Raw genomic sequence first — 22,660 nt, 5'->3', positions numbered from 1 at the left:
GCTGTTTACCACTCGATTAATTTCATGACTCTGCCCCAGACCTGGGGCAGTACCAGATGCCCGGCTCACTTCCCAGGAGTCAAGGTCACTCAAGTGGGAAGAAGCCAATGGCACAAGGCAGCCCCTGGCAGCCACGGGCCTGGCACCAGTGTCAGGCTCAAGGCCCCCCCTCTCCCATGCCTGGGGACACGGGGAAGGGACTATAGCTCATAGACCCTCCTGACAGGTACACACACAGGTTTTAATCCCTTTTTATTCATAAGCATCGTCAAAGCAAACCCCTCCCACAACCACCTGCGACCCAGCTCCAGAGTCTGTCCCTCTTCAGAAGAAAAATAGAACATTTTCTGCCTCTGCCACGGGTCCTCCAGTTCAGAGCCCCGCAGTGCCTGCCCGCAGGCCGGAGCACCCCAGGGAGGGGCGGCTGCCCCGCGGCCTCCCGCACTGTACCGTGGCTGTGCCCAACCCCACGGCTCCTCCCAGGGTCCTGCTGTGCTGGGCAGAAACCAATCCAAGAACGTGATTCAGGAAAAAGGATTTCAGGCCATCAAGTGCAACAGACAGAGCCCGGCCACCCCACACAGCCTGACAGAGGCAGCTGTCCGTGCCGGGGAGACACACAGGATCCTCGTGGCACATGGCCGGGTGGGCAGCGTGGCCCTGGGCGTCCCGGGTAGTGCCAAAGCAATAAGGCAACTGCTGGGGTAGGCAGCTCCTGCCTGGTCTCGGTGCTATTCTGCCAGTGTGATGACATCGTAGTGGATTCCCTGCTGCAAATGCTGGATCTGCTCTGCTGTGGCCTCGGCAGTAAACACGCCCTGGGCCTGGGCCATGGCAGCATCGGCCACTGCTGTGGGGACAGGGGGAACGAGGGTCAGGGCTGGTGGCTGCCCAGGGACCCCAGAGCTTGAGGGGATGGGGCAGGTGTAAGATAACAGCAAAAGGTTCTGCCCGCCAGGACCCTGCGGGACATGGGACTGGCAAAGCCACACCAGAGCCCAGCCCTGGCCTCACCTGAGACAGCCGAGTGTGCAGCTGCCTCCAGCTGTGCCTGGGTGACCAGCTGCTGCTCGGGTGAGACGGGCATGTATTGGATCTGCAGGGAGAGGAAAGGGGGGGTCTGGGAGGAGCAGGGTCCCTCCTGAGTGTGGCTCTGGCCACAGCTGCTGCAGCCAGCCCAGACCACGTGCACATCCCATCCCTCCCCTCTCCGAACCCTCCTCACTCAGGCCCAGCTGCTCCTGGCCCCTCACCTGCTGCTCTGGGAGGAACTGGCTTCCCTGCTCGTACTGGATGTGGGTGATCTGACCATCCTGTACCTGGGGATAAGCCATGAGGCTGCATTAGGGCATCCCAGCCCCTGAGCAGAGCTGTGACTCCAACTTCCCCTCCCAGGGAGCAGGAGGAGGTCCAGCCCCAAACACAGCACACTCAGGGGATCCCCCTCCGTGGTCCGTGGGGAGCAGACAGCCTGAGGCCTACCTGGATGTGATGTCCCTCTGGGACAACAACGTACTCGTGGGGAAGCAAGTGCTGGACGCCATCCTGGGCAATGATGTACTGAACCTGCAAACACAGGGATTCAGACCCAAAAAGGTCACTGCTGCCCACCCCCTACCAGGCTGGTTCTTGCCTCTCTCTGTGCCTGTTTCCACCCCACCTCTTCCTGCTGCCCCAGCTCTCCCTTTTCCAGCTGCATGGACCCCTGGGATGTGCCCCTCCCTCACCTGGTTGTCAGAGGTCACCAAGTGCTGCACTGTCTGTCCATCGGCTGTCGTGATCTCCTGGATGTAGGCAGCCTCCTCCTGTGGGTCAGCAACAGTCTGGCACTAGGAGGGGTGCTGAATGCAGCCCCCCAGACCAGGAGCAGCTGCAGGGGACTGAGGGGCTCTGCTCACCTGGCTGGTGACACTCTGCTCCTGTGCCACAATGATGTGCTCCTGCCCCAGGGCCTGCTGAAGCCGCTCAGGAGCCAGCACTGCCTGCCCAGCCTGCAGAGCTGCTGCAAGGCAGAGCCAGAGGGTGTGGAGACTGCCCGGCAGCCCCCTGCTCCCTGCCAGTCCCGCACTCCCCATCAGCTCCCTGCCCCAGTGGGGACAACAGCACTGTCCCTTGGCAGGTCAGAAGCTAAAATAAACTACCCCAGTGTGAGGGAAACAAGAGGTCCAAAATGACCTCCCAACCAGAGAGTGAATCCTCCTCATTTCAGCCAAGCTGAATCTGCTGGGCCCTGCTGGAACCCCCTGCTCTGCACACACTGCGATCCCCTCCCCCCAAATCCTGCTGCTCTGCAGGGATCTGCTGGCCCTGACCCAGTCCCCACTGTAGGGGGTCTGTCCACAGGGAGCTCACAGGCTCCTTGGGTCACATCTTACTCTGCAGAGTGGCCAGTGTGTCCTCATCACTATTCAGAATGATGGTCTGGGGGGCAGCAGCCGCAGGCACTGGTGGCCTCTTCACCTCCGAGCTGTGCAAACGCTGCATGTGGAACTTGAGGTGCCCATTACGGTTGAACCTGCAGAGGAAGGAGAGCGAGGGGGGGTCTGCCAGGGGCACGTCACACAGTATGGCCTGTCCCAGCTCCCAGCATGCTCCCATGAGCACCCACGCCCTGGATCTCCCCATGGAGAAGCTCCTTGGAGATGGAGCTGGGTCTGTCTGCAAGCAGGAGCTGTTCCCAAGGGCAGGGTTCCTTCTAAGAGGATGGCTTTTGGAGCAGGGCCAGGGCACCCAGCTCCTTACCAGCATCCCATTTCCCCTAAAGCCCTTGGGAGCTCCACAGGACCTCCTGTGGCTGTGCTCACCTCTGCCCACAGACCTGGCAGGCGAAGGGCTTCTCGTTGGTGTGGGTCAGTGTGTGCCTGCGCAGGTCCTTCTTGTTCTTGGAGGCAAAGCTACAGTGGCTGCATTTGTGTGGCCGCAGGCTGGCATGCTGGACCATGTGGCTCTGGGGACAGGAGGACAGGCCCAGGGTCAGAAGGTCCCCACTCCCCCACACCTCTTGTTCCTGAGGCAGCTCCATGCCAGGGAACTTACCCGGACCTCCGGCCAGAGCGCTGCGGTGAAGGGGCAGTCGGGACATTTGAAAGTGCTGGGCCCAATGTGGGCTCTCTTGTGACTCTCCATTTCTGCCCTCCCTGTGAACATGGCTGTGCAAATCTTGCAGGAAAACTTTTTGGCTGTGGAAATCTTGCATGAGAGCTTCTTGGTTGTGGAAACCTTGCACGAAAGCTTCTTGGCCACGCCTTGGAGTGCAGGCCACTTGACCTTTGGGGATGAGACTTCCTGCCCCTCAGAGGCTGGGGATAAAGACGAGTCCTTCTGGAGCTGCCTGGTGACACACTGCACCAAGGGCCACTTGATGCTGGTGGGCTGTCCCTCCTGTCCCTCTGCAGACACGGGCAGGACCACGTCCCCGCTGAGGGGCTGAGAGAGAAACACCCAGTCACACCTGTCCACAGGGCTCCAAGGAGGGGAGGGAGCTCAGCTCCTTACCTCCTCCTGATGGAACTGGCTCCTTGGGGCACCAGATGACATGATGTAGTGGTTGCTGTGGTCCTTCAGAGTCTCCTCAGCCATCACAGCTTCGCTCACCACAACAGCATGGGAGGTCTCCACGGGGCTCTCCTCCTCACTGCTGGAGAGGACAGGCTCAGGGAGATCTGCCTCCTCCTCTGACCACTAAACTCCCCCTTGTTTGTGGTCAGAGGAACCCCTGTCTCCCCAGTCCTCCCACAGCTGACCTGTACAGTGTGCTGGGGGCTGGGATCTCCTCACTGATGGGGGTGATGATGCTGTACTCTGTTGTCCCACCGAAGGGGATGGTGATCTGCTGCAGCTCTGAGCCACCCAGAGCTGCCTCCTCATATGCCTCCTGCACCAGCGTCTCCCCTGGCTCTGCCACGTGCAGTGTCACCAACTTCTGCTGCTGCTGCTCCTCAGAGACCACCTCTGTGCCCTCCTCTTGCGCCACACAGGGGCCCTGTGCCTCCCCCGCCTCCCCTGGCTTCACCACGGCCACCTGGGGGGCACAGCAGCTCAGAGGGGGAGCAGACATCCCCTGGAGCAGATGGACTGCCCCCTCTGCCATCCCTTGGTGGGCATGGCCCTCCCACAGCCCCCTCACCTGCAGTGAGCCCGTGGCCAGCTCCCGCTGACTGCTCATGTTCAGCAGCAGGTCCAGGGCAGTCTGCGTGGCCAGTTCTGCTGACCCAGCTGCATCTACCAGGGGAGGAGGAGAGGGTCAGGCAGGTGCTTGCCCCACCTCCCCATCCCAACCCCTCCCCATTTACCTTGTTCATAAATGATGGTGGCCCCTTCCAGGGTATCCTGTGAGAGGACAGGGGGCTCAGCTCCTGGGACAGCCTGCACTGTGTGGAAGGTGTCGGGGCCGAGAGGCACCTGCGGGAGAGGGGAAGCTGAGAGGGCTGGGGGCACTTGGGGGGGGCGAGGAGGGGGCAAGCAGCAGCACTCACTGGGGGAGCAGCCTCTGGCTCAGCTGGGGCCTGCACCTGGCTGTGCTGCTGCTTCAGCTCCTCGATTTGCTGCAGTGTGAAGAAGGGTCGGCGACGGCAGGGTGGCTCCTCGGGGTGCCTCTGAGCCCACTCCTCAAAGGATTCGGGGTGCCGGCAGTGCACGTGGAGCCGCAGGTTCTTCTTGTGCTTGGTGGTGAAGTGGCAGAACTCACAAGCAAAGGGCTTCCCTCCTGTGGGACACGGGGCTCAGTCGGGGTGCACCTGAGGGACAGTAGGAGGGCACAGAAGGGGACAGGGGGCAGCTCCTCTCACCTGTGTGCTTGATAGCCATGTGGGAGACCAGGAAATCCTCACGGAAGGTGGAATACTTGCAGAAGCTGCACTTGTAGGGCTTGTCGTTCATGTGTGACAGCTGGTGGTTCAGCAGCACCTTTTTGTCCTCGCAGACATAATCACAGAACTCACACTTGAACCTGCCAGGACAGGGCCACCCATCATGGGGGCAGCAGGGACCCCTTGCAGTCCCCACCGAGGGGCAGCAGGGACAGGGACATCCCCAGGGGTGCAGCAGGGCCCCACCTGCGGTTGGCAATGGCCTGGATGTGGGTCAGCAGGTGCATCTTGAAGGTGTAGCGTTTCTTAAAGGACTTCCCACACTGCAACGAGACAGAGTGAAGCAGGGTTCACCTCCTGAAGTGCCTTCCCTCCTGCCAGCCCCTCCTCAGGCTCTGTCCCCCCCTCACCTTGTCACACATGTGTGGTTTCTCTGTGCTGTGCGTCTTCATGTGCTGTGTCAGCCTCTTCTGCATGGGGTAGATACGGTTGCAGACGGGGCAGGGGAAGGAGTTCAGCTTTTTGGGCTGGAGGGAGAGCAGGAGGGTGAGCTGAGCCTAGGGGGGGCTCACCTGTGTCCTTACCCTCTCCCCACTGCTAGACCTGGGCTGCCTTTCCTCAGGTGATCCAGACACTGCCCTCAGCGAGGCACCAGCAGGGTGTGGAGACCCAAGCACACCCCTGCCCACCCCATGCTGAGGCAGCCAGCAGGGCACTCAGACTCACCGGATCAGCACGCTTCTTCCTGAAAAAGACAGAAAACCCCCTCCTGTCAGCCACGTCCGAGGTCCCTGTACCCAGGTGCCAACAATGCCCCTTTTGGAAAGGGATGGAGGGCAGGAGAGGGGGTGGCCATGGCTACCCTGCCAGGGCAGGAGGAGCAAGGCCTGTGCCATTCAGCTGGGCTGTGGGACAGTTCTCAGGGCTGTGCATCCCTCACCTGTCCCGGCTGTGTACTGTGGAGTGTCGGATGACATCTTTCTTGTACACACTGGTGTAACTGCACTCCTCACACTTGTAGGGCTTGCTGCCCACATGGTTGAACATGTGTTCCTGTGGGGAGCAGAGCGAGGCATCAGTGGGGCCCCAAGCCCCACAATGAGGCAGGGGGAGGTGGGAGGGAGCCCACCTTGAGCGAAGACCATCGGCGGGAGCGGTAGCTGCACTGCAGGCACTTGAAGAGCTGGGGGTCGTTGGCCTCGTGGGAGTTGACGTGGAAGCGCAGATCATCGTGGGTGAGGAACCGTGACCCACAGATGCGGCACAGGAAGGGCCTCATGAGGGGCTTGGGAGACTTGTAGTAGTACCTGAGGAGGGGGAGAGGGGCTGAGTGCCTCAGCGGGGGCTGGACCGGCCCTGGGCAGAGGCCAGAGGGCCCGGCTCAGCACACACCCTCACCTGTGCCCCATGTACTTGCGGTATTTCTTGCCCAGGAAGCGGCGGGAGGGCCGCCCGCGCCTCCTGGGGGGGGTGTCTGCCTCCTCGGGGCCCATGTTGGAGGAGGGGTCCTTGTTCTCAGAGTCAGACTGGCTGATGCTGGGCTCTGCCAGGCTCTCGCTGGTCCCGTTCTCCAGGCCAGAGGAACTGGCTGCTTCCAAGCTGTGCAGCTCGCAGCTGGGTGTGCTCTGGGATGTCACCAAGGGCTCCACCTCCCCTCCTGCCCAGCACAACAGAGCACAGATCAGTCAAGCACCTCCCCCAGAACCCCAGGAGCACCCACTGCTCCCTGCTCCAGCCCAGCTCCCCGCACCCTCCGGCGTGTCTTGGGGTGCATCCTCCAGACGAGGAGCCTTGCGGGGTCTCCCTGGGCGCCGCCGGGGTCTCTCCTCGCTGGAGGTGGGGACCGTGCGGCTGAGCTTGGGCAGGCGCCCTCGGGGCTCATCCTCAGCTGGGTTGTAGTCACTGTCCTCTGGAGGGAACCAGGACGAGGGGTCAGGTGGGGACTGGGACAAAGCAAAGCTCCGTGAGATGGGGAAGGACGAGTCCTACCTTCAGGGTCATCAATAGCACCAGCATCCATGATATCATCCTCCTCCTCCTCCTCCTCTGCCACCTCCTCCTCCGCAGCCTTAGGAGCAGATCCTCCCTTTCGGGAACGACCTTTCTTCACAGCCAGAGCTGAGCCCACTGCCAGAGAGATAAAAAACTCATCACCAACCTGTGGGGGTGGGTCCTCACAGCCCCACCCCTCCCCAAATCCCCCTCACAGCTGCTGAATCCCCCTTGGTGCACACCTGGATGGAAGTGCCGCTCCTTCATGTGGTTGATGAGTGTTTTCTTGGAGACACTCTTGTACTGACACATCTTGCACTTGAACTGCTGCACCACCACCACCTCCATCATCTCCTCCAGAGTCTCCATGTCTGGCTGCTCCAGCTCCTCTCCACCATCAGCCTCCCGGGGCTGGTCAGGCTGTGCAGGCAGCTGCAGGGCTTCTGACTGCTCAAGAGGGTCAGAAGGGCCAGGCTGGTCGAGGCAGGTGGAGGTTGGTCCATCAGCAACAGCTTCTATTGCCAAGCTACTGGCCAGGGCAGAGGTGGCCATCTGGGACACCATGGGGGCTCCTGGAACATCAGAACCAGCTCAGCCAGGGAGCAGAGCCCTGCCTGAACCCACCCCAAGGGCTGGATGTGAGCTCAGGAGCAAGCACATCCACAAGAACTCTGGAACAGGGGTGGATGCAGAGGGGACACTGGCTCCAGGCCCTGCTCTGTCAGAGCAACCCCAATGCAGTGACAGCCACCTCCAGGTGTGCCCTTACCATCATCAGGGCCCTGCAGAATGAGGTACTGAGTGGTCTCTGCCCCTCCATCCTCTGCGCTGGTCACAGCAATGCACCCTGTGAGGGAGAGGAGAGCAGACCTGTGACTGACACACTGGGCTGCAGAGTCCCTGGGGCCCTCCCAGCCTCAGCACAAGCGGGAAGGGGCGAGAAAGGTCTGGCTCTGGGGACACAGCATATGTTGATGCTTCCCCACTGCCTCCCAAGGCCTGACACAGCCCCAGCCCCCTCCCTGCTGGCAGGCAGGGCACTCCCGAGGGGGCACACACTCACTCTGGATGACGTCAGGCCCGATGGTGGACTCGATGATTTTGTCAATGGCAGAGCTGAGGTCTGAGGATGTGGAGGCAGTGGAGTCTGACACAATGGTGGCTCCATCAGTGATGACGCTGGAGTGGACCAGGACTTGTGGGGACTCTGACACCATGATGGACTGGCTCACAGTGGAGACACTGGAGACCAAGGTGGACTGGGCGATGGAGGATGAATCTGGCAGATAAATCCTGGGAACAGCATCGGTGCTGGAGCTGCTCTCCGACACCTCTTCCTGGCGGAAAAATGAGACCAAAAGAGCTCAGCCAAGACATTTCCAGGGCCAGGCCCACGGGGCAGCCAGCACATATAGACAGCAGTGATGTGTCACTGTGGGACAGCTAGAAAAGGCACCAGAGCCACTCCTGGGGTCTCGCTACGGACCACGGGAAGAGCCCAAGCTCTCCTCCTCGGGCCGGCAGCAAACACCGACCGGCGTGACAGCGATGCTGAGCCACAGAGCAGCTCCTGAGCCCGGCTAGCCAGAAAGGTCTAAGGAAACCCTCGGGAACCAGCACCGCAGGCACTTCCCCCTCCCCTGCCCCCGCACCGCCCCCTGCCCCACCCCCTCCTACCAAGGAGACCCCGCTGCTGTCGGAGCTCTGGCCCACGCCGGAGTCATCGGGCCGGGAGAGAGGCCCGGGGGCCGCGGCGCTGTCGCTGCTGTCTGCCGAGACCGCCTCCGAGCTCCCGACGCCCAGGCCACTCTCGGAGGGCTCCTCCTGCGCCGCCAGCGGGGCCGCGTCGCTGCTGCTCTCCACCGCATTCTCCTCCATGCCCGCCCTGCCCGGCCCGCCTAGGCTCGACCTGCGGGGGGAGGCGGCTGCCGTCAGGGCCGGGGTCTGCCACCCGCCTCGTCCCGCGGGCCCCGGGCCGGCCCTGGGGGCACGGTCGGAGGGTGCGGTCCCTCAGCAGCCCCATGCCCGGGAGTCCCGGGGGTCCCGGTCCCGTCGTGCCCCGCGGCCCCGCCCGGCCCCCGGCCGCCATCTTGCCGCGGGGTCCCCCCCGCCGCCTCCGCGCGCGCGCACACGGCGGGGCGGCCCCGGTGCGCCGGGGCTGGGAACGACCGCCGCGGCGGAACGAGGGGGTCCGGCCAACACCGCCCGCCCGCCGTCCCGGCCCTCACCCGGCCCGCCGCGGCCCCGCTGCCCCTCCGCCGGAGCCGGCATCACGAAGGCCGCCATGGCCCCCGCCCTCGCGCCGCGCAGCGAGACGGCGGCGCGGGCCCCGAGCCGGGACTACTTACCGCCCGCCCCGCCCCGCCCCACCTGGGGTCCCCGCCGCCGCTGGGACGCGCTCCTCGCTCCTGCCGCCGCTGCTACCGCCTCCCGGTACGGAGCGGCAGAGCTCGCGCCCGCGGGCCGGGGGAGATCTCGGCGCCCCAATAGGGGGACTATTTTCTCTGCGGAGGGATCGGAGGTAAGAAACGCAGTTCTGCGTCATGACGTCACGAAGCGGCGCCTGGGCCCTGAGCGTCGGCGTCGCTCCGGGTTGCGCCCGTCACGTGACGAGAAGGCGGAAGCGGCGGCGCCAGGGCCGCGGTTCGTTGCTGCCGGGCCGGCCCCGTCGCGCTGGCCGTGCCCTGAGGCCCACGGCCGCAGCCAGTCCTCCCGCGGGCGGAGCGGGATCTCTGCGGTAGCACCGCCCTGCCCTGCTGGTGCCTTACCGGCCCGGGCCGTCCGCGTCTCCGCCGGTGCCGCGCTGAGCCGGCGCTCCGGTTGCCTTTCTGGTGGGCACAGAGACTTGTGCGGCTCGCGGCCGCCTCTGCGGGACTTTCCCCTGCCAAGCCCTCACCGCTCTGGTCAGCACCGTCTCGGGCTGTTGTCCGCTCTTCCCCGCTCTCACCAGGGCGGGAACGGCGCCTGTCGGGTGCTGTGGGTTTGCTCGGCCTCGCAGAGGCTGTCCCTGAGCTGGGGAGTGCCTGGGGCTGTGCCAGCACCTCCCGCACCGCCCCGCAGCCTGCCCGTGTCCCGGCTCCCCGGCAGCACCGCCGGGTGCGGTGCCGTGCCACCTCCTCCGGCTGAGCCCAGCTGCGGGGGGCCTGGGCCCGGCCCAGCTGTTCCCTGCTCTACGCTGGCGGCTTTAACGAATCCCTGGCTCGGGCAGCTCCTTGTTCTCGTGGGTGTTTTCTTATCTGAGGTCTCTATCCCCGTATTTTTCTGGGAAAGCAGCAGCTGCGCCACACGTTTGGGCTGGACCTGGCGGGTCTGTCTCAGCAGAAGGGACACGCTGGTGGCATGAGGGGGACCACGGCTCTGGGTCCTGCTCCCGGGTGCCCGGGTCTGAGCCAGCCCGCAGTGCGGGTCCGGCCGGGCCGTGGCGTCTCGCTGGCCGGGGCGGCCGGTGCGGAGCTGGCGCTGACGCGGTGCCAGCGGCAGAAGGACAGACAATGTCTCATTGGCAGAGTCAGCTGCCAGCCCCGCGGTGCCGGAGGGCTGGTGCCAGCGGGACGGGCTGAGCCAGCGCTGCCCGGAGGAGAGGAGGGGGCGGGTGGGCTCAGCCCCCTCAGCCAGGGACTCTTCCGAGGGCTCGGCAGGTCCCTTCCCCTGTCCTGCACCGGCAAAGCTCTGTGTTCCCAGAGCCGCCACCGGACTGGCAGCACGGGCATCTGTCGGCTCTTTTCCAGCTAATTAAATACATCCTTGAGAGGTTTATGCTATCATCTGTCACAGGGTGACAGCGGCAGTGAAAGCTGAGCTCGGGACGGCCACTGCTGTGTTGCCACCGTGCCAGAGCCCAGTCACACTGAGGATTTGGGGGGATTTTTTTCTTGTTTTTCATTAAAGCAGCTTCGCGGGGCTCTGGAGCTGCTGGAGGGAAGCAGAGCTGCAGAGGGCGCTGGGGGCTTCCTGTCCTCGCTCTGTAGCTCCCACTGGAGGAGTCTGGCTCCATCTGAGAGTTTAGGGGTCCCTGTGCTTCCTGTCGGGTGAGGCTCTGGGTTCCTGTCGGGAGGGGGTCAAAGGAGACCCTGGCAGAAGCTGCCTCCCGAGTAGAGGAAGCAGGATGGGTCTGTGTGGGCCAGCAGGTTTCTTCTCTTTGTGCCTTCAGTCAGCTGCTGCCTGAGACGAGTGAGGGACTTCACCACGGGATAGTGGTACCAGGACAAGCACCCTAACCCCGAGGGGTAAAACCCCCCTACTGCTGCCTCGGCTAATGGAAGGTGTCTTGCAGCTCCCTGATCCCCTGCAGACACCCCGTGTGCTCTGGACCAGCTGGAGCTCTGGTGAGATGGGTAACTTTAAAAGTGCTGCGTGCCCCCATACAGGGGGAGCAGAGAATTCTCGAGCCAGACCTGCTCCTTGCTCTGCTCCAGAGGCTCAGCTCCTGATAACGCTCTGCCGCTGCAGCTCCCTGCCTGGAACCACGTCAGGGCCAAAGAAAACACAAAGCCTCTGGGAGAGGCTGAAGACAATCCAAAAATGGATGCGGGGGAACTGGATGTGTGTCTGCATGCCTGAGGGGGCGGAGCGTGGGGTTAAAGCCCTTGGGGAACGGGCTGGGAAGACAACACAAACCCTCCTGACTGGAGTGATAAGACTCAGGGGGGACAAGGCTGGTTTTTACTGGGCTGGTTGATCAGTGGCACCGGTGCCTGTCCCTGGCCGGGGCCGTCCCTCAGCCTGGCTGCAGCAGGACGGGCTGCTGCGGGGCGGGTGGGAGTGTGTGGCTGGGTTCTGCTCCCCTGGCCCTGGCAGTGGTTTGCTGTAACCCCTCCCCACTCGGCCTGCGCCCACAATATCTTCCCCATGAGCTCATGGCCTTGGTCAGCATCCCAGAATAGGGGGTGGCTTGTACCAAGTGCGGTGCCCCCACTGTGCCCCTCCAGCCCCCCGGCAACCCCTGTCCCCAGCTGCTGCCCTGGGTGATTTTGCCATCCGTGCTGTTTGCTCCTGCTGTTTCCTTGTGAAGGGAAGTGCTGCTGGCTGTGTTTGTGTAGCTGCGGGGCATTAATCCACATCAACCAACCCCGTGTTTGTGTCCCACCTGGGAAGTGCCGTTGCATCAGCACATTTTGCAAAGCGTTGAGCAAAACAGTCCTTGCTACAGGAAGTGTTTTTTTTTTCACACCAGATTGCTTCACCACTCTGCTCCTTCCCAGCAACAGCCGCTCCTGAGGAAGGCGGCGGGGGCTCTCCCGGGGGACTGCTCGGTGGAGCCAGGATGCTTCCCACCGGGCGCTGGGCTCGCTGGGCCACCCCCGGTGTCGCCGCTCTGCCGGGGTCTCTGCCGCCCAGGGCACGGGCGGGAGTGCCGTAGGATAACGCCTGGAGCCTGTGGCCACCGAGGCTGCGGCTGAACCCGCAGCCTCAGCTCTAATGCCAGCCTTGGGCTAGGGCAGAAGCCTCTCCCAGCTCTGTCCAGATCTCGGAGGAGCTGCCGAGGGCCCGTGGCCAGGCTGGTTTTATCCTCGCACGGTCCCCTAGGCTCGCTGGCCCCGGCTCTGGTAGCCCGGGAGGTGCTGCCGGTGGCTGTGATGAAGACACTGAGGGGCTGCGTGGCTGGGCCAGTTCTGGAGGGAGCGGGCACAGCCCTGTGCCTGCTCCTGGGCCCTCGGTGCTCCACAGGCTGGAGCCATGGTGCTGAGCTGGGCCGTGCCCGTGCTGCCTGTCCCGTGGTTCTCATCTTGCCCTCAGGGCTCATGACCATCGATGGCTGTTCCAGGATGGGTTGGGAGCTGCCGGGTGCAGGCAGCTGCAGCCCCTCCTCACTTGCCAGAACTACTGCTGTTGCTGCCAGTTGTTTTTTTTTTCCCTTCTGGAGGGATCCTGTGGCTTTCTTCCCAGAACCTGAGGCCTCAGAGCCATGGTCCAAGGCCGCCAGCTTCCATCGTCTCCTGTACTGCTGATTCATCACTGTTGGTTAGTTAAAAAATGGTAATCAGCAAATTACTGAAACATAAGTAAAATAAACAAGGTAGGCAGGAGAACTGTGTGTGTCGCAGGGCCCCAGGGGACGCGTGCTGTGCCGGGCAGTTCCCACTGCCCATGCTGGGCACCATGGAGTGGGGTAGCTTGGCCACAGTGTGGCCGTGAAGCTCAGACCTGCCCTGGGCTAGCAGTGGACTGCTGGCTCTTGCTCAGTGCTCTGCCAATCTCTGGTACTCCCAGCTGCCTCCCCAGCACCCACAGAAGAGGTTATGAAAGAAGTAAAAGGGGCCCCAAGGGTCACAGGGCCTCTCCCGGCTGCCAGCCAGGCTGCTGCCATTCCAGGGCTGCCTGGGCTTTGTCCATATGCCTGTGTTGACAACTGAGCCTCGTTGAATTAATTTGGCAGCAAAGCCTTAGAACAGTTGTCAAATGTTTCACTGAAACCCCAGCTTGTTGCATCTACCACTCTTCCTTCTGTTGCTTGTAGTTTACAATTAAATACCACCAGTTTTGCCCATGTTTCACCTCCTCCAAACACCCGCTCCTTATTTCTGAGCTGCTTGGTCGCTGGCACAGGCTTCTGGCACCGCATCGTCCCCTCTGCGTGCTGGACAGGTTGGCTGTCATTGTCACAAGTGCTGCTCTTCCCATTTTAGCAGGCAGCTGCTGTGCCCATCTCACAGCCAGGGAACAAAGCGCTGCCCACCCGTGCAGTGCCGGCTGAGCTCTGGCAAGGAGCTGTGTGGCTGCTCGGCCCCGTCCTACCCCGCTCTCCTCAGTGCTCCTGTGAACACCCCTTCCCAAAGCTACTGAAGGCAACATGGTCTCGGTGCAGCCCTCAGCAGCTGCAGTGGTCCTGCTCCTGTCTCCCCTCACGTGCCACAGCACTCTGGCTCCTGGCAAGTGGGGGAAGTTTGATAAAACAAAAGTTGGTCAAAGTCAGAGGCAAAAGCTCAAGTGGGACGAGGTGCGAGGCATAGGGAATGGGTTTACAGGAGCGGCCCTCCTGGATTTCACACCTCGAGGGCTTCCCAGCAGACGGCAGTGTAGTTTCCATCCCAGGGAAGTGAGCAGGGTGCTGGTGAGCACCGGGGTTGTCCTGGGTGCTGGGAGGGGTCATGGCATCATCATGGCTGTGTCAGAGCGGGAGATTCCTGCTCCGGCATCCCTGTGTGGCTTGAGCAGAGGGGGGATGCTCCCAGGTGTGAGGAGGCCGGGGCAATCGTGGAGCAGGGATGTCTCAGCTGCAGGGGGGTGACTGTGCCACCCACTCGGCTGTCCCGAGCCGGGGGGACCCGTCATGGTCGGGATCGGTGATGCCATGCGGTGAAACTGCAGTGCTGACACTGGCTGTATCATCCCCGTCTGGAGGAGCGGCTGTGGGAGCTGCGGCACCGGGGCAGGGGGCAGGACACGGCAGAGGTGGAAGGTTGGCAAGAAGCTGGTGTTGAGAGGTGGGAAGTTCCACAGGTGGGGCAAGGGACAGGGAGGGGACAGGGAGGGTCTGACAGGGAGCAGGGAGGGGCCAGGTGCATCTGCGGAGCACCTGGCAGAGGATAACGGGTGTGGGGCTGGGGACTGGTGGTGCAGGCAGCACCACGGGACCATGGCATGCAGTGGGTTTGCCAAGGAGGGTCCTGGTCCCAGCTGGAGCATGGATCCCAGCCCACGCATGGCCCCAGTGGTGGGGCAGCAGATAGGGGAAACGTGCAGGAATATTGTTTCTGTCTGGAGCCCCAAGCAGGTTCAATGGGGCGTCCCAGCCTTTGGCACAGAACTGCTCCCTCTGGTCTTGCTCCTGCGCCAAGTGTCCCCATGCCTGGGACACGGTGCCGTGCCTGGTGCTGGTGCTGTCTGGCAGCAGCTCCCCTCCTTGGGCCCGGGGTGGTGTGGAGTCCTATGATGGTACAGGGCTGGGTTCAGGGGGATGTGGCTGTCCTGCTGTGGCCCTGTCACTGGCACTGCATGTGGCTGGGCAGTCTAAGCAGCCCCAGCCTGGCAGGGGCTGTGCTTCCCCCGCTGTCTCACCCACACAAGATGCTGACTCCCTCCTGCCTCACTTCCCCTCTGCTGCAGAGGGCAAGCGGTGCTGCCCCCATGTCTGGGTTGCCCTTTGCTCCCTGTCCCCCAGTCACTTGCCTGCATCTTTGGGCTCCCTGGGGTGAGGTAGTGGTGGTGGCAGCCAGGTGTCCCTTTGTTGATTCCTCGGCTCTCCCACCACCATTGCCACCCAGGTGCACCCATGGCCGTGGCTCTTGGACCTCTCCCTGCTCCCTGCTCCCTGCTCCCTGCTCCCTGCTCCCTGCTCCCTGCTCCCTGCTCCCTGCTCCACTCACTTGAACTGAGGGAATGGAGTTAGGGAGGGTCTGGGCACAGCTCTGGGGGTTCCTGGCTATGCTCAGCCCCCACAGATCTTGCTGCTGGCCCAGCTGGAGACCTGCATCCTGGCCAGGGTGCCACCATGTCCCACCAGCCTCTGCCCTGGGCTGGGCTGTGCCCCTGGCTCCAACAGGCATCCCAGCAGGCATTTGGTCCCAGCAGGGGTCCCAGACCTGTTTCCCATGGGGGTCTCCCTGCAGTGCTGCCTGCACAAGTGTGGCCATGAGTAAGGGCATGGGAAGGGGCTGTGGTGGCTCTTCCTTCCCCTTTCTGGGTGGCAGTGGTGACAGGCATCCTCGTGGCTCAGGCAACCGGCTGGGATGAAGGATGTCTGTTTGGGATTTTCCATATCATCCATCCGGGCTGTCAACAGTGGCCCTGGTCCATGGAGGGCTGAGCACAGCACCCAGGGGCTCTTGGGGTCCCTGAAGTCCAAAGCCCTCTCTTGTCTGCTGCTCATGCTTAACACTGCCCGGAGCATCCCACCCTCCCCATGTCCCTGTGCCAGGGGACCCAGCTGGGGGACCCAGGCCTTGCCCCAGCTACCAGTCTGGCAGGTTTTGTGCCCTGTCCCCATGGAGCTCCTTGCCCTGCTCTGAGGCTGCTAGAGCTGCCAGACATGGGGGTTTCCCTACCCTGCTCTCCACAGAGCCTCCAGAGAGTCACCAGAAATTCCCCAGGCTGGTACCAGGAGGAAACTGGTGAGTGGCTCTGTGAGTCAGTGGGAGAGGCTGGGCCAGGGGCAGAGTGGTGGCTGGCAGCCACCAAGTGCTCCCCACTGGCATGGAAATGATTGGGGCAGTTTGCCATGGACCTGTTGGTGCATCCCAGAGCTGATCCACATGGGCTGTGGCAAGCAGGACCCTAATCCTCAGCTCCTCCTGCCATCACTCTCCTCCCAGCCAGCTCTGCCATACTCTGCTGGGCCTTGGCTCTGTCCCCGCGGGTGCCACCAGCAGCACAGTGCTTCCCTGGTGCTGTGCTGGTGCTGTGGCAGTGTGCCCAGGCTGTGGGAGCTGTGGCTCCTTCATGCAGCGGAAATGAGGGATGGGAATAGCATGAGAAAGGGCCAGGGATCTGGCACAGCACTGGGGAGGCCAGAGCTGGATCTGGTTCCCATGGCTGTGCCCTGGAGCCAGTGCCAGAAGTCCCCTTGCTGGGCTGTCCCAGCAGTGCTTTGGCAGCCAGCTCGGGCTCCGTGTGCTGAGGACTGAGTCCTGGCAGCCTGGGGCAGGGTGGTGGTCTGGCCATGGGGGTCCCTGGCTCATGTCCCGTTTGAGAGGGCTGTTCACAAGCACCATGGGCTGGATGTGTTTGTCTGTCTGGGGTGCAGGACGGTGTCTGCTTGTGGAACAACTTCCTCTGGCCAGAAGCCAGGGCTGTGCTTGCAGGGCTGCGGTGGGGAGTGAGGCAACCCCATGATTTCTCAGCACCTTCCTCCTGGGCCATTCACCCCATCCCTGCTGCTGTGTCCCCCCGACACTGATGTGGGGATAGGAGCCTGGCAAGGTGGGAAGGGGGGGCAATGGGGTCCGGGCAGAGACTGTGCCCCAGGGTGATGCTCCCCAGGGATGAGCCCTATCAGACAGGGGGGTCATGGCCCCCTCCTCTCACCATCCCCAGCCTGGCTGGGTTCCAGCTCAACCCCTTTGTCTTGTGGCCAGGCCAGCTGTTGGTTTGGCTCAGACAGAGCCAGGGTAATGCAGGGACGGGGCAGCTGCAGGGGGACATCTGGGAGCACAGGGCACCTGCAGAGCCTGGGCAGATCTTCCTCCCAGGGGCATGGAGGGCTCAGCGGGGCTCCATGTGCTGGGGTTCAGGAAAGCTGGGAAAGGGGTCCTGGGACTCATGTCAGGGCTGCCCCCCATCCCCAGCTGACGCTGCGCCTTTCCCTCTGCTCCATCTGTTTTTCCCTCACTCCCATCCCTGATTGCTTTCCTTTTCACCACTCCCATTCCCACAAGCATCGGCACTTTGAGAGAAGCAGGAAAACACCATCTCATGGCAAGGTTTCTGCTGTGCTGGGTGCGATCCTGAGTCAGCGGTGCCCTGTGGAGCAGTGGGCAACAAGGTGTTGTCCTGGCACATCCCACTGTGCCAGACAGAGTGTCCCCGGCCATGGAACTGCCCCTGGTCCTTGGGACTCTGCCAGGTGGCTGCTGGTTAGTGGGGCACCCATGGGGTGCTGAGCCACAGGATTTTCTGTGCCAGGAACACTCTGGCCAACAGGGGTGATGCAGTTGGTTGGGGACATGGAATGTGGTGACACTCTGCAGGGTCTCATGTACCCAGCTGGCCCCCAGCCTCCATGCCCCCTTGCCAGCATGCCACCATGGTGCTCACTGCTGGCTGTCCTGTCACAGGACACAGCCATGGCACCCATCCTCACACCTCGCCCAATCGTGGGACCAGGCATGTTTAGTAAACAAGGTGATGAAACAGTTAAGGCAGGAGCAGAGGAGCCTGAGTGTGGGTTTCGTCACCGTGGGAAGGGAGCGTGAGTCGGAGGCCGGGGGGTCTGAGGGTGACTCACTGCCCTCCCCAGCATAAATAGGAGGGAGCCAGCGGGACCAGCACAGCCACCACTATGGCACACAACACCCTCCTGGCCATGCTGGCTGTTGGGCTGCTGTCCCTCTCCTGCTCTGCAGCCCCTCTTCAGAGCAAGCCACAGGCGCTTGTCACCTTCTCGGGGGATCTGGTGGGCACCCGGTCAGACCTGGAGCTGGCAGAGGTGAGGGGAGCACAGCCCCCCCTCCCAGCCCCCCCATGGTCCCCAGCACCTCTCAGCAGCAGTGTGGGGCTGTGCCTGGGCTCAGGAGATGCCTGAGCCCCACAGGTGCCCAGGCTGGGGTCAGGCAGTGGGGGTGTGTGGTGCTCGGGGCTACCTGAGCCCCCTACGTGTCGCTCAGCCCCCACGGTTGCCTTTCCTCCCCAGAGCTATCTGCTGCGGTTCGGGTACACCACAGAGGCGGAGGCAAGGACGGGGCTCAGGCAGCTGTCGCTGGGCAAGGCACTGCGCAGGATGCAGAAGCAGCTGGGCCTGGAGGAGACGGGGCAGCTGGATGCTGGCACGCTGGAGGCCATGCGAGCCCCGCGCTGTGGTGTCCCCGATGTGGGCACCTTCCTCACCTTTGAGGGGGACCTCAAGTGGGACCACATGGACCTGACATACCGGTGAGTCTCTGGCCCAGGAGATGGAGCCTCGTGCCCATGGGGAGATGGTCCCTGGGGGGATGGGGATGGGCAGCAGCTTTGACACTGCTGGCACAGCTGGGTCTCAGTGCAGCCAGGGCCGTGCTGGCACATCACCAGCATTTGCTCCCCAGTGCCAGGGAAAGCATCTTAACCCCAGCCCAAGGGCTGTGGCCAGCTGCTGTGCATGGCCATGCCAGCACTGCTGGCCCCTCCCAGGATAGGGTCCCTCCTGTGTCAGGAGCTAGAATCCAGCAATGCTGACCCCCTGTTCCCCCCACAGTGTGATGAACTACTCCCCTGACCTGGATCGTGCCGTGATTGATGATGCTTTCAAGCGGGCATTCAAAGTGTGGAGTGATGTGACACCCCTCACCTTCACCCAGATATACAGTGGCGAGGCAGACATCATGATCATGTTTGGCAGTGGAGGTGATGTCCCACGAGTGGGCCAGGGGCCAGGGCCTGGGCTGGTGACATGTGCTGCCTGCAGGACTGTCACCCTGCAGTTCCCTGGCCATGCCCAGCGTCCCTCCACCCCTGCCTGTGCCAGGAGGGGGCCTGTGCACACACAGGGGCTCTGCTGGCGAGGCTCGCTCTGAGGGTGCTTGTCCCCACAGAGCATGGGGATGGGTACCCCTTTGATGGCAAGGACGGGCTCTTGGCCCATGCCTTTCCCCCGGGCCAAGGCATCCAGGGTGATGCCCACTTCGATGACGACGAGTTCTGGACACTGGGAACTGGTTTGGGTAAGGGCATGGCCTGGTGGGTCAAGGGCATGCTGGCACCTGCCCCCACGTGTGTCTGAGACCCCCTTTCCTGAGCAGTGGTGAAGACCCGTCACGGGAACGCTGAGGGGGCTGACTGCCACTTCCCCTTCATCTTTGAGGGACGCTCCTACTCCCGCTGCACCACAGAGGGGCGCAAGGATGGGCTGCCCTGGTGTGCCACCACCCCCAGCTATGACCGGGACAAGAAATATGGCTTCTGCCCCAGTGAACGTGAGTAACCATGGCCTCAGCCCTGCCCGGACCCCAGGTCTGCCTGGAGCCTGGCACCCAGGGCCACCCTCACCCCCCTCACCCCACAGTCCTCTACACCAACGGTGGCAACAGTGACGGGGCCCCCTGCATCTTCCCCTTCATCTTCGAGGGCATCTCCTATGACAGCTGCACCACGGTCGGGCGCTCTGATGGCTACCGCTGGTGTGCCACCACCCCCAACTTTGACCAGGACAAGAAATACGGTTTCTGCCCCAACCGAGGTGCCAGTGGGGATGGGGGGTGTGGGATGGCTGGTCCCCTGGGTGGGCACCCAGGGTGTCTCGGGGCTGTCCCAGAGTCTGGCCAGCACCGCTGGTGGATGGGACCAGCCCCACTGACACTGTGCTGCAGACACAGCCGTGATCGGTGGCAACTCCCAGGGGGACCCCTGCACCTTCCCCTTCACTTTCCTGGGTCAGAGCTACAGTGCCTGCACCAGCCAGGGCCGCCAGGATGGCAAGCTCTGGTGTGCCACCACCAGCAATTATGACACTGACAAGAAGTGGGGCTTCTGCCCTGACAGAGGTACCTGCTCCCCCCCGCCCCCCTCCTCGGAGCCCCTGGCCCCTCAGGGGGTCACAGTTCCTGGACAGTATGTCCTGTCTTGCTGAGTGCTGAGGCCAGTGTTTTCTCCAAGGTTACAGCATCTTCCTGGTGGCTGCCCATGAGTTTGGGCACTCGCTGGGGCTGGACCACTCAAGTGTGCGGCAGGCCCTGATGTACCCCATGTACAGCTACATCCAGGACTTCCAGCTGGACCCAGATGATATCCAGGGCATACAGTACCTCTACGGTGAGCAGCTGTGTCACAATGTGGCATGTGAGGTTCCCATGGTGCTGGGCTGGCCCCAAGCTTCATTGCCTCCACTGTATTTGCTCAGGTCGTGGCTCTGGCCCGGAGCCCACCATCCCTGCACCCGTGCCCACTGAGGAGCCCCAGCCCCTGCCCACAGAGGCTGGCAGCACCTCCACCACCGAGGAGGAGGAGATGCCAGAGCCCACAACCGAGCCCATTACTGTGGACCCCAGACAGGACGCCTGTGTGGAGAAGAACTTTGATGCCATCACAGAGATCAATGGGGAGCTGCATTTCTTCAAGGATGGGTGAGCGTGGTGGGTGCTGGGGTGATGAGGGAGTGTGGGGGCACATGGGGCTGTGCCAGGCCAAGGTGATAAGGACAGCCCTTCCCCACCAGGAAGTACTGGACCCACTCGTCCTTCTGGAAGTCTGGCATCCAGGGCGCCTTTTCAGTTGCAGACACCTGGCCCAGCCTCCCGGCTGCCATCGATGCTGCTTTCCAGGATGTGCTCACCAAGAGGGTGTTCTTCTTTGCTGGTGAGCTCTGCTCTTGCCACCCTTGCTGCCACCAGTGTCACCAGGTGCTGCCTGGCACCCTTGGCGCTGGCTGACTGTGCTCCCTCCTGGCTGCAGGGCGGCAGTTCTGGGTGTTTTCCGGCAAGAGCATGGTGGGCCCCCGTGGGATTGAGAAGCTGGGCATTGGGAAGGAAGCCAGCCGCATCTCAGGGGCCCTGCAGCGGGGCCGTGGCAAAGTGCTGCTCTTCAGTGGGGAGAGCTACTGGAGGTAAGTGGGTACAGACAGCCACAGTGCTGGCCAGTGAGGGGTAGGATGAAGGGCTCCCACGGCCTGCAGCACAGCTCTGCCCTCCCCACAGGCTGGATGTGAAAGTCCAGAGGGTGGACAAGGGCTACCCCCGTGCCACCGATGATGTGTTCACTGGTGTCCCCCTTGACGCACGCAATGTCTTCCTCTACCAAGGTGAGTGGGGACTTGGTGGGGGAGTCTGTTGTCACCCCCAGGCTGCCCAAGCACCCTGAACTATGGGAATGGCCCTGGAGCATGGTACAGCATCAGCCCAGCAGGTCCCTGCGGTGGGGCTGGCTGGGCTGTGGTGAGGGCTGCCTCCTGTGGCCAGACCTCCAAGTGCCAGTCCTGTGCCGGAGGCTGCCAGGATGGCTCCTGGCACAGCTGCCCTCCTGCTGACCCTCCTTCCTCTCCTGGCCCAGACAAGTACTATTTTTGCCGGGGCAACTTCTACTGGAGAATGACGCCACGCTACCAGGTGGACCGGGTGGGCTACGTCAAGTACGACATCCTGCAGTGCCCCCAGCACTGAGGGCCCCATGGGTGCCCAGCTCTGGCCCACACACTGCTCCCTGCCCACTGCTCCCATCCTGCAGGCTGCTGCCTCACAGCCTGACCCTGGAGCACATGGGGAGCCCCCGCCATGCTGGGGGCTTTGCCACCTCACTGTCAGGAAGGCACAGGGAGTCCTGGGGCCCCCCCTGGGGGGCTGCCTGGAGCAGGGAGCCCTGGCTGGGGAGCAGGACTCTCGCCGCAGCCAGCTGAGGCGTTTGCCTGGTGCAAACCACACGATTTCCACCGACTTTGTCTTTTCCTGAGCCAGCTGTGCCAGGTCAGACAGGGTCTGTGGGCATCTGGTGCTTTGGGGGTTGGCAGGGGCGGGGGGCTCTGCCTCACTGTGGCTTGTGCCCATTCTGCCAAATCTGCTTGTTTTTAATAAAGACAATCCTTTGGATGTGTACTCGAAGTGCTGTGTCACTGGCAGGGGCCACGGCAAACACCTGGGATGCCTTGTTGGTGGGACCTCCCCTCCCAGGACCGCGGGGGGCCAGCTGGGTGTGAGGCTGCAGCCAACACCCCGAGGCACACTGGGTCCTACGGGGAGTGTGTCCCTCGGTGCCAACATCCCCGGCCACCAGCTCCTGTTCCCTTGCACACTCCAGGGCCACTCTTGCCCACCCAAGCTCCGGCCACCCGTGCCCGGCAGCCCCCAGCCCGCTCCCGAGTCCCAGCTTTCAGTTTGTCCCAGGCTGGGACGGAACGTGTGGCCGGGTGCCCCCGCTGCGTCCCGGACGCCCCCGCGGAGCCGCCCGGCCCATCCTGGCCCTTCCCGGCAGCGGGACCGGGGCCGTGCCCCCAGGCCGCCCGGGACCGTGGCAGGGCGGGGCGGCCGCAACCTCTGGGCTGTAATTAGCCCTAATTAGCTGTAATTAGTGGCCACGGCTCCATGCAGGGCGGGGGTAGAGTGTGGAACCATCCCATCCCGCCGGGGTGCGGTTCCAGCAACCCTCGGGCGGCTTCGGCCGCGTCCGGAGACCCCGTGGATTGTCCCGTCGAACCGAACCGGGCCAAGCCGACCGGGACCGACCGGAACCGACAGGAGTAGGTCGAGCCGGTTCAGGCCCAGTGGGACCGGACCGCGCTGTGCTGGTCCGGGCCAAACCGGCCG

General features: G+C 63.1%; 2 protein-coding genes across 18 annotated transcripts; one reads left to right on the top strand and one right to left on the bottom strand.

Annotated features, from left to right (window-relative positions):
- Nucleotides 1–235: 235 nt before the first annotated feature.
- ZNF335 (zinc finger protein 335) lies at nt 236–8,678 on the bottom strand. Of its 16 annotated transcripts, none has more exons than XM_071759482.1 (27): nt 8,478–8,678; nt 7,864–8,137; nt 7,570–7,647; nt 7,043–7,372; nt 6,798–6,935; nt 6,559–6,717; nt 6,207–6,465; nt 5,938–6,115; nt 5,749–5,861; nt 5,535–5,553; nt 5,219–5,335; nt 5,055–5,131; nt 4,788–4,948; nt 4,476–4,705; nt 4,293–4,401; nt 4,127–4,221; nt 3,744–4,021; nt 3,496–3,637; nt 3,037–3,426; nt 2,805–2,947; nt 2,376–2,515; nt 1,899–2,002; nt 1,728–1,829; nt 1,483–1,566; nt 1,254–1,319; nt 1,015–1,096; nt 236–850 (listed from the first exon to the last, which is right to left on the bottom strand). In XM_071759482.1, exons 1-27 carry the CDS (start codon nt 8,676–8,678, stop codon nt 732–734), a joined length of 4,188 nt encoding a protein of 1,395 aa, XP_071615583.1. In that variant the 3' UTR covers nt 236–731. The 16 variants fall into 16 exon arrangements, with proteins under 16 accessions (XP_071615583.1, XP_071615586.1, XP_071615588.1 ...); XM_071759485.1 differs by having other exon boundaries at nt 1,728–1,823; XM_071759487.1 differs by having other exon boundaries at nt 1,728–1,805.
- Nucleotides 8,677–21,952, top strand: MMP9 (matrix metallopeptidase 9). 2 transcript variants are annotated; one of them, XM_071759499.1, is made up of 13 exons: nt 8,677–9,321; nt 18,088–18,326; nt 18,628–18,776; nt 18,965–19,093; nt 19,172–19,345; nt 19,435–19,608; nt 19,739–19,912; nt 20,025–20,180; nt 20,269–20,491; nt 20,584–20,723; nt 20,820–20,970; nt 21,062–21,165; nt 21,414–21,952. In XM_071759499.1, the coding sequence occupies exons 1-13, from the start codon at nt 8,677–8,679 to the stop codon at nt 21,521–21,523; spliced, it is 2,568 nt and encodes an 855-aa protein (XP_071615600.1). In that variant the 3' UTR covers nt 21,524–21,952. The 2 variants fall into 2 exon arrangements, with proteins under 2 accessions (XP_071615600.1, XP_071615601.1); XM_071759500.1 differs by lacking the exon at nt 8,677–9,321 and adding an exon at nt 17,651–17,883.
- Nucleotides 21,953–22,660: the final 708 nt, after the last annotated feature.

Source organism: Heliangelus exortis, chromosome 16 (assembly GCF_036169615.1).
Source record: "Heliangelus exortis chromosome 16, bHelExo1.hap1, whole genome shotgun sequence".
Classification (NCBI taxonomy): Eukaryota; Metazoa; Chordata; class Aves; order Apodiformes; family Trochilidae; genus Heliangelus; species Heliangelus exortis.
This window is presented reverse-complemented; position numbering and strand designations above follow the sequence as displayed.